At 26.8% G+C, this 19,535-nt stretch overlaps 1 protein-coding gene across 1 annotated transcript; it reads left to right on the forward strand.

Moving 5' to 3' along the window:
• The first annotated feature begins 1,965 nt into the window (after positions 1-1,965).
• LOC124819967 (agamous-like MADS-box protein MADS2) lies at positions 1,966-15,874 on the forward strand. The gene is made up of 8 exons (XM_088111088.1): positions 1,966-2,425; positions 6,796-6,877; positions 7,079-7,140; positions 8,562-8,661; positions 14,092-14,133; positions 14,263-14,304; positions 15,264-15,394; positions 15,487-15,874. The coding sequence occupies exons 1-8, from the start codon at positions 2,241-2,243 to the stop codon at positions 15,575-15,577; spliced, it is 735 nt and encodes a 244-aa protein (XP_087967214.1). The 5' UTR covers positions 1,966-2,240; the 3' UTR covers positions 15,578-15,874.
• The last annotated feature ends 3,661 nt before the right edge of the window (positions 15,875-19,535 follow it).

The raw sequence follows: 19,535 nt of genomic DNA on the forward strand, positions 1-19,535 counted from the left end.
CAATGTTCATCTGGTTAATACTATGATGTCATTCATTAGTCATCTAGGCTACTCGTCTAGTGAATATTATACTTTTATACTTGAGTCTTCTAGTCAAGACTCATTTGTCAATCTTCTTTGTTATGATTCGTTTGGTGTATGTTCTCTTCTAGTACATGTATTTGTCTAGCTCGTGTGTTAAATGTCAGCTTATATAATCACATATTAAATATAACAAATAATGATTAAATATTTGTATTACTATCTAAAAAATATATTAATTTGCAATCATAGTTGTTTAACACTTTATAATATTGGTATCACTTCTATTTCCTCCTTATCTTTAATCTTAAAGAGACTCTGAACAATATTCTTTTAAGAAAGCAACATATGACCATTGTAATTTAAGTGTCTTAGTCTCTTATGCCACAGACAATATTTATTTTCTTCTCTTTGTCACCAAGTTGAGTTTTATGTTATAATTAAAAGAAAGTGGAAAGCATTTGCTATTTGTCATTTTCACAACAACAATAACTTTTCTTTTTGAATAAAACATTTTGTACACTTGATTCTCAAATCAAAGAGAATAGTTGTGCTCCAAACATTTTCCAATAATACTTAATGAATTTTAGTCTAATTTTTTCACATAAAATATGACGTTGGCACCTTGCTTTGATATGACACCAATTCTGCCTTTTCCTTATAATTTAACTTTGGAGGCAAATGAAGAATCCATATCACCAAAAGTATCTTAATCTCCAATTATATGATTATTGCAAGTGTAATAAAAAATAAGAAACATTATTATGTCCTTGAGTTGTCATTTTTAAGCAAAGAACAAGTTTCCTTCACCTTGTTTTGCTGCTGCTTAGGAAGATGAATTATGTTGTTTATTGCAAGGTGACAATCTTCCGTTTCTTTTCCTTTCTCAAACTCTCTTTTGATGTTTGATGTTGACCGTTCTCACCTTTAAATCTCCTTTAAATTATTGTTTATTGTAATAATACATTCTTCATACCAATAACTTGTGCATAAATCAATTCTAACTATTAAATAATCTCGTCATTTTTTCTTATTAGTTTTTCTTTTCTACAAGTATTATAAAAAATAATCTACAGACGTATTATTTTCTTATGGGACCATATTCTAAACATCATATTTGGGTATACTTAAAAATTTAATATATAATACGATAAAATATATTTGGACGAGTCTTTCATATATTGGGTTTAATATTTGCGTGTCCATCAGGGCCTTGTTCATTGGTCAAAGTGTATTATGTCAGCTTGCATACCTTGATTTGAATTCCACTTTAAAATCTTTTTGGTTTCCCATTTGACTTTTCACAGCAGGAAGTATAAATTCAATTAAAATACTTGTATTCACCAATAATCTATATTGAAATCCCATATTAAAATCATATTACAATAGTTGCAAGTGAGGTAAATAGTAATATTTAACCCTTTCATTATGTAGCTGCATAAATGGCATTAAAATATAGCAGCCAACTTAATTTAGAGAATAAAATTACATGTTAATAAGTTACATTAATTGTATTTACGAAAATAAAATATTTAACTTGTGTCACATTTCCTTTTCAAAATTATGATTCTGTCATAGTGAGTTTACTATACATTCATTTTTGGTATAAAATCCAAGACTTGCACGCCACTACACCATAGAAAACGGGCCAGTATACTTCTACTTCTACATTACATTATGACAGCAATTTTTTTTTCTATATTATTTTTATAACTAAGCTAAAGTGTCTATGATCCTTTGGATGTAAATATATAGAAAGTATTGAAAGGAAAAAATATGATGAGATAGGTTATATCTGAGTCGTAAAATAAAATATATGAAAATGAAAGTGTTTTTTTATGGTGAAAATGTGAAGTTGTACCTAGTTACAGTGGAAATAGATGTGAGATCTAGGAATTGAACTGAGATGTAATGAATGCTGTGGTTACTTTCTAGTTCTACTTGTTTTTGCTTTACAAAAGGGCTGATATTCTCATCTTCCATTACGCATCCATCATAGGTATACCATACCTACTAAAACTGAGCGACAGATCATAGCATATCATGTGATAAGCTAGCTTATATATACACACAAACAAGAGGTGGAAGGGAAAATTTGCAGAAAATAGCTGGAAAAAAATATCTAATCTAGAATTATGCTGCTTTTCCATCTGCTATTCTGAAAAAGCAAGTTTAGTTTTATTTGCGGAAAGAGATATAAAGAAATTTGCAACAATAATATGGGTAGGGGAAAGGTCGAGCTGAAGAGGATTGAGAACAAGATAAACCGTCAAGTGACATTTGCAAAGAGGAGGAATGGGTTGCTCAAGAAGGCTTATGAACTCTCTGTCCTCTGTGATGCTGAGGTTGCCCTCATTATCTTCTCCAACCGTGGCAAGCTCTATGAGTTCTGCAGTGGCCCTAGGTACCCAAACCCCATCAACCTTTTTCTTTCTGTCACTCAGATTTTCTGCTTTTCTTCAACTTCTCGGGCTGTTTTCTTTTCTGGGGTTCTTGATTTTCCCTCCCTGCTTTCATGGGCTGCTTAAAGTTCACATCTTGCTGCTGATTAAGTGGTCTGTGCTTGTGTTTTTCTTTAGGGGTTTGTGTTTCATGAATTTTTGTTATGTTTGTTGTTTTCCTTTGTCTTTGGTTTCTGTGTCTGATTTGTAGGGCTTGATCAAGGATGTGTTGTTTGTTTACGGTTTTGTCTCTTCAATTTGTTTTCATCTTCCTTACAATTTTCCTCTCTTTTTTCTTTACAGTCTCAGATTCATGCTTTTCGGTAGAGTTTTTATTGGAAAGCAGCTACTGCCTTCTAGATCTTTTTGATTCAAAATTTTAGCGTGACGATTCTAGTTCATACAAATTATTCTTCTCTAATTATATCTTCATCATGGTTGAATTTTAATTTATGGTTTTGATTGGTGATTAACAATAATTATATCAGTTTTTTTTTCATACATGTACTGAGCTAAAACATCTCATTTTCTTCTGTTTTATTCAAAATCTAAACTGTTGTAAATGGTTTTTCTGTATAATAAAATTCAATGATTATAATTTCCTTTTCCTCAAAATGTTTTGTAAATATTTATCTCGTTTGCAGTGGAACTTTCTCCTCTTAACGAGCTCTGATGAAAATTAATGAGGGGGAAATCTCTGTGGTCTGTTTTGCAGCTGCAAAATTTCTTGCAATGAGTTGACATAATCAGAATACTGTGATAAAAATTATCATGAATTTTGAAGTACTTTCCTTTTGGATTAAGATCCTCTAGAGTTTTCGAGAAATACATAAGATCTTAGTCACTCTTTAACTTCAATATTTGATAATTCAACAAGTAAAGAAGATATAAACTCACATGAACAGTGAATTTATAAGTTCCTGCACTACAGTTCTTTCTGAAACCGCATGAGATTCATTTCCCTTTTGAAGTGGATGGTTCATAACTTTATGACCAGCTGGTATAGACTTTAGTCCTTAAACATCTTCATTTTTGTAAGAAAACAATTTTTATTTTTTTCTAATCATTCATGCATTTTCATTTTTGGGAGATATATTCTCATTCAACAGAAACAGCCCTTTGAAAAGTAGTCATGAATATCAGATCATGCAATAATTCTAACGAATTGTTTTGTTGAGTTGTGTGCTTTTAGAATGTAAACCTCATGTTAGTTAAACAAAAAGGAACGAATTTTCACCTTCCTGCAAATTGGAATGGAGAAAGTGTTTTTGCCTTGATAAGTGTGTAAAGTTCTTTGTTTCTTAAACTTTAAAACAAACAAACCAGTTACCCAGCATGGAAAAACACTGATCAGTTTTGTTAATAATTAATTTTTATTAAAAATTGCTTAATCATATTTAATAACATTTTTCTTAGTTTTGCTTTTCTACTTGTCAAACTTGAATTTGAGATCAATTTCAACAAATCCAAACCTATTTTACTGAGAAGAATAACACTTTGGTGTTCTCTGATTTACAACTATGGTAGAGCAATGAAAATATGATGTTATGACGTCCAATCTTCATTATAGGACCCTTAAATCATGGTGTGTAGTGAAAAGCAACACTAACATTCTAGATCTTTTGGTAACTATACTTACAACCCCAAGATTCTCTTTGTTGTTGTATACTTGATTCTGATTAGACATTCACCCATATGTCAGAACACATCAAAAGAAAAGAAATCAAATCATGCATTTGCATTCAATGTAAAAGATAGAACTTTGGTACAATGCACACTTTAAATATAAAATGGAATAGATAAATTCTGATGTGATTTTCTGCTAAGAATATATATATATATATATATATATATATATATATATATATATATATATATATATAATCATTGTACGTACATATTTCACTTTAGAAGTGCCATCAAGTACCTTTCCTTTTAGGTTAGATTGGCTTCTTTACTGATAAGTAGGTTTCTCTCTCCTATATTGATTATATCAGGCATTCATATTTTATCAACATTACAACTGCATAAAAATTATGTAAACATTTTCTACTCCCTTGGCTAATTAAAATATGTAATTCAGTACCATAAAGGAAATCATATACACAGTGTTAATCATTGCATGATTGATTATGTGAAGCATAGGCTTTACTGATTTACTGCTATCTCTAGATGTGAATCACATAAAGATTAAAGAGTATATATTGTAGATTTTGCTGCATGAGACAAATTCTGTACTTTGAATAATTACTGTGGATAGGATAATAATAATCATAAGACAATTAATCCTGTGTTCATTTTGTGCATGCCTACTGTTCTATAATTCTATATATCTTCACTGTCATGCATTAAACTTCCTGATCATGCATATGTAGATGATTTTTACTTATTTTATTTCATGAGAATAAGCTTAGTTATCCAAATTATATAAGCATGAAACTTAGCAGAGTAAGCTATGTGATGAACTTCAATAGTTTGCAAGAGATATTTAGTTTAAGGAAATTACACTTATCTTTCTTTAGATTATGCTGAAAGATACTCATTTTCCCTTAATTTAAAATAATTTTTTTTTATGTTTTAACAACAACTTTTAATTTTTTAAATTTTTTTTAAAATAAATATATATTTATCCTTCTTTTTTTCCTAATAAATGGCATTCACCTCTTCTGTATTTTTAATGAATGAGCACTCAGTACTGTTATTTTGTCTAAAAAATATAAAAATGACCAAAATTATGAAATTAAAACTAAGTTTTAAAGTATAAAAACTAAAGATTTTTCAGAAACAAAAAGTTAAAAAATAGTTTTGGTGAATTAAAAAAAAAAAGATAAGTATCACTTTCATAAAAACATGATAGGGTGATTTTTAGGAAGGTGAGAAGGAGATGAGTGTTTATTTAAAAATTATAAAAAATATAATGTTATTTTTTCAAAAATATAAGAGAAATAAGTGTTTGTTCTAATTAAAACTTCCATTGCAAACAAAATAAGGTTAGTAAACTTTCTTCTACTTTGAATAACTCTTTTTTAATTTAAAAATATGTAGATTCGAATTTCTAAATGTCAAAGCAATCATGCCAATAATCATTCTTTGTGTTATAATACTATCACTAATATATTATATGGTCAACATTTTATAACTAGCTATTTCTCCTACTTTGATAAGGAGAAAAAATATTGTGCTAAAAATATAAATTTTCAGGGATTTTCACTACTAATAATTATTAAATTATTGCTACAGGTTGAAAATTTTTTAAAGAAATTTTCTTTTAATTATATTTTGTTAAAGATCCGAACCCTGTTTTATAAACATCAACAACCAGAAAATATATATATATATATATATATATAATATGTATGTATATATGTGATATATTATATATTATATATATATATATTAAATATCAACAAAACATAGAATAAAATAAAAAAAAACATTTATTTTATTGAAAAATTTTATATACAAAGTGTGTTTGGAAGATAATATATATATATATATATATTATTTTTCTTTTTAATCAAATTTTCTATGTGATGATAATAAGTGATTAGTGTGTTTTAAAATAGTAAATAGTGATGTTTAATATTAATTTTATTATAAAGAACAAAAAAAAGACAATTAAGCTTAAATACCAATTAATATATACATTATTTAGTTTATCTAAACTTAATAATACTGGAATAGTTCATTATTTTAAGAATTTTGCTATATATTCCCATCTGGTCCAATAATACTATTAGAGAAAGAGTGTAATATAAATATTATAATAAAGTAGGCTCATATATATTATAAGGCTTTGAGTAAATACACATATGTAAATGTCATAATTTATCTCCGGACTCATACAACTGTCCTTATAATGATTATGCAGTGTGAGTTTGTGAATTAAACACAGTCAATATGGTTAGAATTGTAGTGCATAAGACAAATATTATTGAGGATAATTGATTAAAATTTTACTTGCCTTGTATTCTTGTATGCTATAATACACAATTTCTTCTAAACTGAACTAATAAGAAAACTGATATAGCTAATCAGATACTGATCTATCATTGATTTCAATGTTATATTTGAGTTTTTAAGAGGAAAAGTACTTGACAATTACACTGAATAATTAACTATATTCTAACATAATTAAAAAATTTCAGGACAACAGCATTTGTACTACTCGTTTTGGAAATATGTGCTTGTTCATAGCTGCAATTGACAAAATACATTGTCATGTTAGAAACAGTAAAAAAAGGATTCATTTCATTGCCTATGTTATATGTTTGCATATCCTTGTTCTTGAGGTGAAATATATATGTATTCATATGGTGGATATTTGTTTCAGCATGGCGAAGACACTGGAACGGTATCACAGATGCAGCTATGGAGCCTTGGAATTACACCACCAACCTGAAATAGAGACACAGGTTCATCTTTCTCTTTTTTGACTTGAACAAGTGTTTGATGAAAATGTAACAAGTATTGGAAAAAGGGTTTGAGAAAATAGCTTTTTTACCTTACTTTTTCAACTTCAAAGTGCTTTTTTTCTGAGTGTGTATGTGAATTATGTATGTGGAAGTAAATGCAATGTGTTAAAGGCTAAGATGAATGAGCATTGGGTTGTGCAGAGGCGCTACCAAGAGTACCTGAAGCTAAAATCCAAAGTGGAGGCATTACAGCAAACACAAAGGTAGAATGGTGTAGTGCAATTATTGAAAGCATGAAACTTAGTACATGTTACAGATGCTTTTAGTATTCAGTTTGGTGCATTTGATACAATTAAAAAAAAAAATTATTTGAAAATAATCAAATGTTATAACTTTTTGTTTTTGTTGTTTTCTTTTTTTGCAAATCTTAGTCAGAAAATATTTTCTCCTTCTGTTGTACTAAAAGTTTTCTTTTAGTAATTGAAATCGACTTTAAATGCTATCTTTCTTGTATAATCATTAAAATAAAATTTGACTTTAATTGGAGAATAACAGAAGCACATATTTAATAAATTGTTGTTAATTGTTTTCTTTATCAAAGTTCTTTAAACATTCGATATTCTTGATTGACTGAAATAGTAATTTATATTTTTTAATTATTAATAATTACAAGACAATTGCATTAGTCGTAGAGAAAATAGACTCTAAATTCCCATTGTAGATGAATTTGAACCATTATCTTCTTGGATGAATTTCTACATAATAAGAAGAGAAGAAAAAAATCTTTTTGAATTAAAATTATGTTTAAGAAGGTTTAATTAACTTTCAACTCTATCGTAAATTAGTGTATTTTTAATTTAGTCTCTATTAACAATTGTGAGATATTCAATTTCTAAATTTTTTAATTAAGTTTCTATCATTTAATTTATTTATTTTTTGTTAATTAAGTGAAGTGAGTATTGTCTTATCCCATTATTTTGCTTTCTAGTTTCTACATGTTTAGAATGTAGGGTAATTTAGTTAATACAAAACATTATTGAAGTAACAAAAATTACTCGTCATTTTATATTAAATACAATATTGTTTTGTAATAATAATAAAATCTCATTTTTTTAATACTTGGATACAAGAAAATAGGATGGCAAGATAAGATATTAGTTCTGTTATCCGATTAATAAAAAAAATCAAATAAGAGTGACTCAATTGAAAAATAAAAGAATTTAAATTAGAAAGTATTCAATAGGGATCCAATTCAAAATTTCAATGAAAGGCTTAAAACTTAATTAAACTTTTATAAAAATTCTTTCATATATCTGTTTTAAATTTTTATTTGACTTATAGCTAATTCTTAACTTATATAAACCTTCATTTCATCCAAAAACATGTTCATATTAAATTTGTTGGCCTTTATATTATAAATTCATTTTAATGATTATTTGTTATTTATTGGTAAAAGCTTTTACCTTAACTCTTTTTATAAAAAAACAGACAACAACACAAACAAAAATTATTTTCGGCTTCTGTAAAAATGTAGAAAGTAATAAAAAAAAGTGATATTTGTGTAATTATATGAGTAAAAGAAAATGGAAACAAAAATGGTTTAAGTTTGAAGGTATTTAAATCGTAGATATATAGTTATGAATGGCATTAGCATATATATTTAATTGGTTGCATAACTCTGTAGAAACCTGCTTGGTGAAGAATTGGAGCACTTAGATGTTAAGGAGCTTGAACAGCTTGAACGTCAGCTTGACTCTTCCCTCAAGCAGATCAGGTCAAACAAGGTATGCAAATTTGGCATCTCACTCTGTTAAACTAATTTATCATTATATTGTAGAATTTGTATCAATAAATCTTCTCATTTTTTATTGAAAAATGAAAATGTCACAAGGGTTTTGCAAAATTTTGTATAGATCATTATACTAAGTATTATATGATATCATACGATTCAACTCCTTCGTGATACCAGTCGTTTTGCTCCCAAAACATGTTCGAATTACAGATACAGATTGATATAGGTTTCTGAATCGGGTCCGGTCGACCCACCCATTTTGATAAAAAACCCTAATTTTTTTTCCCTGATAAGCGATTCAACTACCATTGTTATTGCTAAAAAGAATTATAGGAATTTATAGTGAAAAGATTACACATTGAGGTGTTATTTCATGGATGGTATGCAGATAGAAAGGATACGGAAGAAAATACAAATTTTAAGAGATAGATAATATTGGTTAAGATTCTAGGAATAATAAAACAACTGACTATAAGACTTGTAAATACACCTCTGACTATGGATAAACTAACCTTATTTTGAAGGATCTAGCTAAATATTATAGAAATGATATAAATCTAAGTTGAAGCTTTGATGGTGACACTAATATGATGCTTAATGTTTTGTTAGTGAACAAAGTTTTTTCATTAATTGTCTTATTGTAATCAACATAGACGTGATCATAATTTTATAAGAGCTAAATAAATTGAGATTTCCAATGTTATCATAATATATGTTTCTTTATTGTAAAAATGAAAACACAGTCATTTTAATATTTAGTTTGAGAAAAGATATTAATATCATATTAAAACAATGAAAAAATAAGTCAATTATCACGTCTAATAAAATTTGGATTGTTATAACTCTGAATTTCATATTACTCTTAAAAAGAATATAATTTGAAAATTCAAATATATTTTCATCATTGGTTTCAAATCCACTAGTTAGTTTATATGTCACGTTAGAGAGTAAATTAAGACCCACTAAATTTCTCCTTAATTCTCACTAAACAATATGAAATATCTATTATTAGTTAACTCACTATTGTTGCTTTTACAAGCAATTAACTCTTCTTAGGGTGGCATATAATTCCTAGTTTTATTAATTCTCAATATATGCATCATAAATTGTCTACCTTCTTTTATAATTTTCAATATTTCCATTCTTATGATATATTAACCAGCTTAACTAAAAACACAATAAAACTTAAAAAACAAAAATAAAAACGAATTATATTGACCCCTTTTAAATCATATAATAAACGGTTACCCAAATATATCACATAATAAAACTTACATGCACATCCAAGTGATATTAGATGGATCACATTGATTTACTTTTTATTTATTGTCTCTAAATATAAAGCTCTAAATTATCACAACAAAGTCATACCCTATCTTCATTTCAATTTTGAAAAAAAAAATTATTAATGTTTGATGAACAAGATAAATAATATATAAAAAGAAAAAAAGTCAGAAACTCGTTAAATTAAAAATTTTAGATAATATAATGACTCTTTCCTACTCTCTTCTAAGTAGAATTATAATTGATATCAAATCTTTCTGTCTCTCAGAATAATTCACTGAATAAGTAAGCATTAAATGTAAAATATCCTCTTAAATCTTCATCAACTGCATATATTTGATATTTAAATTGGTTTTTTAATATAACTGAGTACTTTACATTTGATAACCCTTCATTCAAAGTATACCAAACATCAATAAAACATGTCCTTTGAAACTGACTAAAAATATCAATGGTGAACTGAGAAGTTTGGACTCTAAAATCTGAAACTAACTAGTATTAGTAATCTTGACAACCATTCTTCATAAAGTTTAATAATATTATATTAGATAAAGGATTTTGAATTGAATTTCAAAATCCATATTAGATAAAGGACTTAATTTATTCGTGAAAAGAAAAATTATAACACGCAAGAATCCAAAATGCATATTGAAAATGTTTGTAAAATTTTGAATTAAAAATTCGAAATGCATATTTGATTAGATAAAATTTAAATTTGTGGTAGATAAATATTTTTAATCATACATGTAATTCACATTTTATTTTCACGATTAATAATTACTGTTGATTTTAAATGTTAATATATTTATAATAATTTTGAAATTCAATTTAGAAATAAGGATGAAAAAGGATAATTAACAGGGGGATTGGAGGCTAAACTAAATTCTTTAGTTGAAAATTAAAATTAAAACATTCTCATTACACTGTCATCAGTAAACATAGTGAGTTGAAATTATATATTATGATATTAGATATTTAAGTGAGTTGAAATTCTTATATTAAGTGGAAATAATTTGTTTTTTGATATCAAAGTTATTAGTTTGTATGTATTATTTAAATGAATATAAGTGTTACAATTTACAAAGAAAATAGCCATAATACTGCAGCATGACTTGCTTTATGACTTTGCAAAGAAGATTAATTTTATGAAATGTATTATGTTATCCATTTCCTATTGTTAAAATAGATATTATTTTGGGTATGAGATCGAAGAAAACATTTTAAAGTTCAAATTGTTTAGAAGTCTAAGTACTATGTGGAGGTTCATTCAAATCATTTAAAGGGTATTTGCTCACTGGAGTATCAAAGTTAGCTCAATGTTTGACCATTGGTAATTAATGCAGTAGTAAATGCACCTAACTTACTTCTTTACCTCAAACATTTATTTATAGGTTTCGAAATAGACTTTTGATTAATCTTCTCATTACATATCATCACTAAACATAGTTGTTCTTGTTATAGAATATAACACTCGAAAATAAATTTGTATATTATGATAAGTGTGAGATGAAATTCTTGTATTAAGTGAAAATAAATAAATTGTTTCTTGATATCAAATCTCTTTCACATAGAAAATATAGTCATAATACATCAGCATGGCTTGGTTTATGACTATGCAAAGAAGATTATCTTTTTGCTAAATGTATTATTTCATCCATTTTCTATTATAAAAATAGATATTATTTTAGGTATAAGGTTGAGATAAATGACCTTGGTTGCATTGTATAATCTAAAGTTCAAATGTTGTCTAGAAGTCTAGGTGTTGTATTGAACCATTAGTAATTAATACAATAATAAATATTCGTAACCTACTTCTGTACCTCCAACCTTTATTTATATGTTTTAGAATAGGTTTTTATCAACATTGGTCCAATTATAAATAATAATACTTTATTATTAAGTTGATAAACATTAAGGTTAATGTTCTCTAAATTATGCATAATTAATCAGTTTACTTGATAATTTGACAAATTTACTGTTACCTTGTTAAATAATTCAAACTATTACTTATTATCCCGTTTATAACTAATCAAGACAATCATATAATATATATATATATATATATATATATATATATATATATATAATATATATATATATATATATATATAATATAATATGTTTCTTGTACAGTAATAAAAATGAGAAAGAACGAGAGAAAAGAGAAAGAAATAGAATGTAAGAAGTGAAAAAAGATAAAAGGAAGAAAACATTATCGTATAAATAATACAACTCAAAAGTACATCAGAATTTCTACTCCCAGACAATGATTTTTGTCCTCTTTGGCTCACAGAGGGGTCTCCAATTATGCTTGATTCAGAAGAGAGAAATAAAAAAAAAAAGAAAAAAGAATCGATTAAAACTGAAATTACTGATTCTGAACATTGAATTAACACTTGTTATGTAATTATCATTTTACAGTTGTATTTATTTTCTGTCATATTAGACTGATATTTTCTAAAGATTTGATTTCTGGTATCTAACAACAAATTCTAACAGTAAATACTTGTGTACCGTACACTGTTTGAACTGTTCCAAAGGGTAATCAATTGTGATCAAAGGTGTGTTTGTCTTAGTTTGTGGGGTGGATCTTCCATGCATGGATCGTGGAAACTGTACTTATCTGTGATGTTTTTGTACTGTTAAACAGTTTTAGTATCCGGATCACCCTGTCATGTGAATAACACCAAGTTTAATTATTATAAATATGATATCAACCTCAGAATTTACGTTGTTTGGTGTACTATGTACACCAAAATTAGCTAACAGTATAGGTGTAAATCGTTGCCAGACTTCAACTGTTTGATAAGACATATGTGGTCTAAAAATTCAGACCATAAATTGTCTTAGTCTTGTCTCCAGATTGGATATTCCATGTGCCAGTTGGCCTAATTTTCTTTTATATTCTATCACTACTGTTAGATTCTGATCATCACTCTCTGAAATTATAATATATTTTAAATCCAACATAATTTGTTTTTATAACTATTTTGATTATTAATATGTGTCTCTTGTAAATTATGTATGAGTTCATCAGATTATAAAGTCACATGGTCGTACAGGATTCATATTAACATTTGGAAATTTGAATAGAAAATTCGCATCTAAATGTTTGTTTTAAGAAAATAAAAGGGTGTTCAGATTAAGTTCAGGATTTATAATTTTAGATTGCTGTGATTGTGATAAGATACTCACACAGGAGTAAATCAAACTATTTAGAAAAAAAAGGTTTCAAAAGTTACTGTTTTTAAATCTAATGATTAAAATTGGCTAATTCATTAGAATAGTTAGTTTAAAAAATAAAGCAGTAAAACTAAAGAGTAATTCTTTTAACATTATTTTTCGGATACTAATGATTTCTGATTTTTTTTATTTTATTTTAAATAGATGTTGACTATATTACTAGTTTGGTTATTTAAAATAAAAGGGTGAGTATGACTATGGATTAAATTGAGTTAATAAATTACTAGATATTTGTTTAGAAATTTTTTCTCACATGGACTTCTACAAAATAAAAATACGAAAAAAAAATTAAAATTGATATCTCTATATAAGTTACTTTAATTTATGTATAAATTAATATGTACAAGTTCTATTATATAGCTTAAAAATTTTATTTTTAATGAGTGTATAAACTAATTTTAATTCATGAAGAAGTCAATTTTTTTCACATTTTTTTTCTTCCAAAATTTCTGTTAAAGCTCATATCCAAACATTTTTAGTATATCTTTAACTCAAATATAAAATAAAACCTCAAACTAACTCTCTCTAAGTAATGAGAATGGTGACTAATCTCAAATTTTTAGTAAGATTTATTTTAAAAAATAATTTTTTTCCATAAAAGTATATATTAATTCATAGTGAGATGGTCCAAATGTCCTGTACAAATTAATACTTCTATAATTAATGAAATCTTAAATATTTTTAGAGCCTCATTAAAACATGAAATTAAGCAGGGATAGAAAGTTTTACAACTAAAATTTTATCAATTTTTGCGGATCACTTTTGTACTTCACCAAAATATTGTGTGATGATCTTAGAGGAACAATTCCAAGCACAGTGTTTATACAAAACTGACAACATAATTTAAGATTTTAAATTATGATACTGCTAACAATATTATGTTAACTTTCTGCAGACACAGCAGATGCTTGATCAACTCTCTGATTTGCATAGAAAGGTAACACCTTGTTTGAGGTTTTTCTCTTTCATCCTTAAATGAATATCACTTTATTCATAGTGTGGCTAAGAAAAATAGAAAATAAATAAAATAAAACCCCCCCCCAACTCTGTTTTTCTGTACACACAGGAAGAGATGCTGCTGGAAACTAACAATATCCTGAGGAACAAGGTACCACAAGAGACACACTTTCAAATGTTTCTAAATATATTTATATTATTATAATGTGGATAGCTGAGTCTGATCTTGCCAATGCTTCTTGAACTTTGTGATCCGAAAATTTTTCATTTGTGGTGAAGTTACTAATAAAATCAATGACACAGATTATTTATTGTTTAAAAGAATTAAACGTGGACCCCTTTTTTTAGTACATGGGTAGATGGAAGAGACAAATAGAGAAAAAAAATTAATAGATGTGAAAAATGACATGGGAAATAAAAAAGAAAAGAAAAAATTGAGTATCTGTGGACAATATTAAACAATTCTATATACTTTTATTTAGTTATTAAATATATATATATATATATATATATATATTAAATTTTGCATGACATATAAAATATGTTTATAATCATTAAACTCTGTTAAATAATAATTAATGTAACTATTTTGGAGAGTAACGTACTATATAACATTAATTTGATCAGTGATAAGCATTGATTTGAACGTCAACAAGATGGTGATGTGATTACCAACATCCGTGCATTAACTGCATTTTATTCTTGAAATTTTGATCTTACACTTTAGACCATATAATGCTTCGGCAAAAGCTTTTGGTGTCCTTGGTACTTTCCTGCTGAAAATTCAATCACTGCAGTACACATAATTCATCATTTTCTGGTTTTTTTCCAATTATTCTTACATAACTTTTTCACCCCTCTTGATGAGAAGACTTCAGTAAATGCAGGATCCAAGTACTCAACCCTACCACCATAATCTAGCCAAATTTTTAACAACTTCCAAAGCTTAATCTATATGCATACACATAACACATGGCTTCAATCACATGATTCAAACCAGTTGCTTCCAGCTTCATCTTAAATTCTATAAAACCTTGTTTTCTTTTCAAGTGTTGTTTATATTGTCATCTATTTGATTAAAAGTGCAAGCTTCATGTTCATGTTTTACAGTTGGAGGAAATCAATGTAGCCCTTCAACCAACATGGGAAGCTAGGGAGCAAACTGCACCCTACGATGGCCACCCTCACCCATCAGATGGATACTATGACACAACACATTGCAACAGTACATTGAGAATCGGGTAGTTTTCTTCTCCCTCGGTGCATGAAATGTGAAATTATACATGTTTTTTTTTTTGCTGAAGTTGAATACTGTTCTTTTTCTTTTGTGCAGCTATGATTCTTCAGGGTTAAATGAAGCAGGAGGAGCTGCAGGAACCTCAGCCCAAAATGCTAGTGAGTTCATGCATGGATGGATGAACTGAATTAATTCACAATTTAGTTTAATTCATGATTGTCAGAAATATGATGCTTATGTAGAGATGTTGGGGCCTACAAGAACAGGCTGTAATAATAGGTGTCATGCAGCATAAAATATACTATATATGCTATTCTTAATATTCCAATAAGACATGTTTCGAAGAATTTGATAATTAACATCTTCCCAAACTTCCTAACATTCTATAATTGATCTAAATGTTGTTCTTCGAGACTTATTGACATGTTTATGTTAGTAATGTTACTAAATAAGTGTCAATGCTTAAATTTTCTGTTCTTTGTAATCCACTTTTTTTTTTTGCTTCAATCATGAGTATAAATATCTGCATGTGAATCTGTAGTTTGGATTTTGTTTCATCTGTTAAAGCATTGATGCCATTTGAGAATTTATATTTACTTTAGTCTCTTTGTTTTTTATTTCACTGTCATCTCACTAGTTTGAGTAGAATTTGGACTCAACTCTTTTAATATGATTATCTAGTTTGAACTTTTAAATGAGAAAATATGACTTTATTAAAGTGGTATGATCCAAAGAAAATCTTGCATGTTGGATCTAGCAGGAGCAATTTTTGGCAAAATTAGTAATTTCTCTCTTGTTCAATTTGCCAAAGGAATAACATCTAGAAACAAAAACCTAAGGCTGTCAATGATTATCACCCCATCCTTTTCATTGGATGTATGAGTAATAATTTCAAAACTATTGTTTAATAATGGTACATGTTTGGTTAGAAAAGAAAAAAAAAAGGAAGGAAGGAAGAAAAAAAAAAGTGGAGTATAATGGTTTTTAGAGCATTTAAAATGAGGAAAAAATAAGTAAAAAAAGTACTTTTTTTCCCTTTTTGTTTGCTTGTGTAGAAAGTACAGAAAAAAAATGATATTGTAACGAAATAATTGTCCTTTTCTAAAGCATAGAATTTGATAATTAATTTGAGCAAAAAAGAAGATATTTGAAAAATATTTCGTATTAATAATGTAGTTCTTCATTTCACAGTTATATTCCAAGAAAATTTGCTGAAATGAAAAACCATAAAGTTTGTACAGCTGGCTTATAAATCATCATAAATGAAAGAGATCACATGGAGCTATATAACATCTATAGTATGTAGATGATAGACTATTTTAGGTAAAATTGTGACCTATAAAGAAAAATATAATAAGGTGCTTTGGATTGCTATTTTAGGGTTTGAAGGTTAATTCCTATAATTTTCTCTTTAACATAATTGGATTGGAAATTCCATTAACCCTACTTTTTATGTATCTAATTTCTTGAAATGATAAAGTAATCCCTATAGTAGTTCAGTATTGTGTTGGAGAAGCCAATGTAATCATTTTTTATTTTATTAAAATATTTACAAAATTTAGCATTTTATCTTCCATCCAATAAATACTCTTATATAAAGTAGTAACATAATTTCATTTATTTCTAATTTTTACATAAATTTTTTTAAAAAATTGTTAATTTTAAGTCCAAAAATTAAAAATATTGGTAACTTTTACTGAGCATAAAAAATATTGAAAATAAACCATTATTAGTCCATTTGAAGAAAGTGTTAAAATCATTAAAAATCACTGAATTTTTTTTAATTTTGTACCTAATCAAACAGAACTGAATTAAATCCAAATGCTCTTTAAATCTATACTGTAACATAATAAGAGTAAAAGACAAAAAAGAAAAGGGTGAATTGCGTTGTACCTTCTTTTTTTTTTTTTCATTTTTATAAAACAAGTACATTAAAAACTTTTATTATTCAAAGCCTTCAACTTTGACACAGTCAATTCCCCTACTTTTGTTGGAATTGCAAAACCAAACCTCGTTGCAATTATAATATATTTTTAATTATATAAATAACTTATTAATCTATTTTAATTTACATCAAAATATAATTTATCAATGATCTAGTTGATAAATTCACTCAATCTTTCCATCAATATTTTTTATAGATAAATATCTAATCCATTAAAAAACTACATAATTTTTAGCTTTAGTTTTTTCTCTCTCTCCTCTCAGCCACAGAAGAAACCCAGCTTGAAGATAAGTTTTTCAGTGATGTTTGAACAAAATATTTCAGCCACAGTCTCTAATATCCTACAAAAGTTTTATTTTTAATTTAGTTCACAAGTTTTTCTAGTGATGATTTTTTGAGTTCATTGTATTACAACTATTTTATCTAGTTTGGAAAGAAAACAGCCAGATTAAATTATACAAGTTATGAAGCCTATATTTACTTAGTAGTTCAATAAAGTAATAATGAAAAATCATTTTTGTTAATTTTTTAAGATTTATAAATTAATATTATTTATTTAACTTAAAAGAATAAAAATCTTGAAAAAGAAAAGGTTTCCATGAGAACTAAAACTTAAATTCACACATTTTATAAGGATTAAAAGCTGTAACTTAAAATTTTGGTGAAATAAAAAGTTAAAAGAAAAAATGCAGAATCTAAAATCAAAACTCACCCATCTTATTAGAAACAGTGGTTTCAAATTTTATAAAAATTAAAAGAAAATACCTTATTAGAAATCAAGTTTATTCTTGTTAATTTTACAGAGGCTAAAAATATATTTAAGGTTTTTTAATTTATTATGAGAGATAAGAATGAAGTAATAGAAGATATATAAGAAATTTCACGAAGTTAGAAATTATAAATGTAATTTATTTTAATGACAACAAATAAATTAGGGGCAACGTATAAAATGAAATAAACCACATTAGTGAACGGGGATGTCACAACAATTTCAAATATTAAAAAACATCTAAACAACGATTTTTTTTTCTAATAATTAACTCACAAAATCATTTTCATTATAATATTTAAATTAATACAAAGAGTACATATAGAGAGAGAATTATTAGTTTAACCACAGTTTAAATATAATTGCACCAACGAACCATGAAGGTTCTTCAATGTTTTTATGATCTCTATTTTAAAAAAATAGTTTTGGAAAAGTAATTGTTTTTGGAAATATGAGTTTTGGCTTAATACCCTATTTCGTCCCTAGTTTCGCTCGACAATGTCAAATTAGTCCATCCTTTAAAACGTGCGTCAATTACATCCTACTTAATAAAATTTATATCAATGAAATCCCTTTTTAAATCCGTACAAACGGCGTTAATTATTTTTCTCTCTCTTCTGTTAACGCCGTTTGTACGGATTTAACGGAAATGATTTCATTGATATAAATTTTATTAAGTAAGGACGTAATTGACGCACGTTTTAAAGGATGGACTAATTTGACATTGTCGAGCGAAACTAGGGACGAAATAGGGTATTAAGCCTATGAGTTTTTATGTGAATGAACCAATATAATTAATTAATTAAATAGAATAATTTTTAAATAAGTAGAATATACTTTGTAAGTTGTACACGTCTTCTCTGAGAATCAAAGATTGTGTGATGAAGATATTAAAATTTAATTAGTCTAAAATTAAAAAATAAAAACAAAAATAGAAAGATTGTAATATAAGATAAGATCTTCTGGAACTGATTGATTTTGTTGAGTGAAAACAAAGTGTACTTAACCTACATAGGTCCCATTTTTAAACATTGATTCCACACTGTTATGGGGAAAGAAAATCACATGCATGGCTTTGTTAGGTCTTTCCAAGAGTAGTGTAGAGTAGAGTAGAGCTTCTTAGGTTAGGTCTACATATTCTTATATATTTTCATATCAAACAATAATTTCAAACGTATTTTAATACATAAAACTATACTTATACACTTTTTTCAATTTTTTTTTTATTTTCCCTAAACATATTTTCTTTTGGAAGAAAATTAAAAAAAAAAATACATCAAAATTAATAAAATCTCTTCATTGAAATTCACCATTAATAAAGATAGTAGACAATCAATTCACACTTACAGAAAATTACATACTAAAGATAGAGACTTTTATGAGAAAAATTCAACTTAATTTTATAATATTTTCTTTTTTGATTTGACACAT

The sequence above is a fragment of the Vigna umbellata genome, chromosome 3 (genome assembly GCF_029865625.1).
Source record: "Vigna umbellata cultivar VRB3 chromosome 3, Vumbellata_1.0, whole genome shotgun sequence".
In the NCBI taxonomy this organism is placed as follows: domain Eukaryota; kingdom Viridiplantae; phylum Streptophyta; class Magnoliopsida; order Fabales; family Fabaceae; genus Vigna; species Vigna umbellata.

Coding starts and splice junctions, on each gene's coding strand:
- LOC124819967 (XM_088111088.1), top strand. CDS start 2,241: ATGGGTAGGGGAAAGGTCGAGCTGAAGAGGATTGAGAACAAGATAAAC. Junction 6,878..7,078: donor AACCTGAAATAGAGACACAG/GTTCATCTTTCT, acceptor TGGGTTGTGCAG/AGGCGCTACCAAGAGTACCT. Junction 15,395..15,486: donor AACAGTACATTGAGAATCGG/GTAGTTTTCTTC, acceptor TCTTTTGTGCAG/CTATGATTCTTCAGGGTTAA.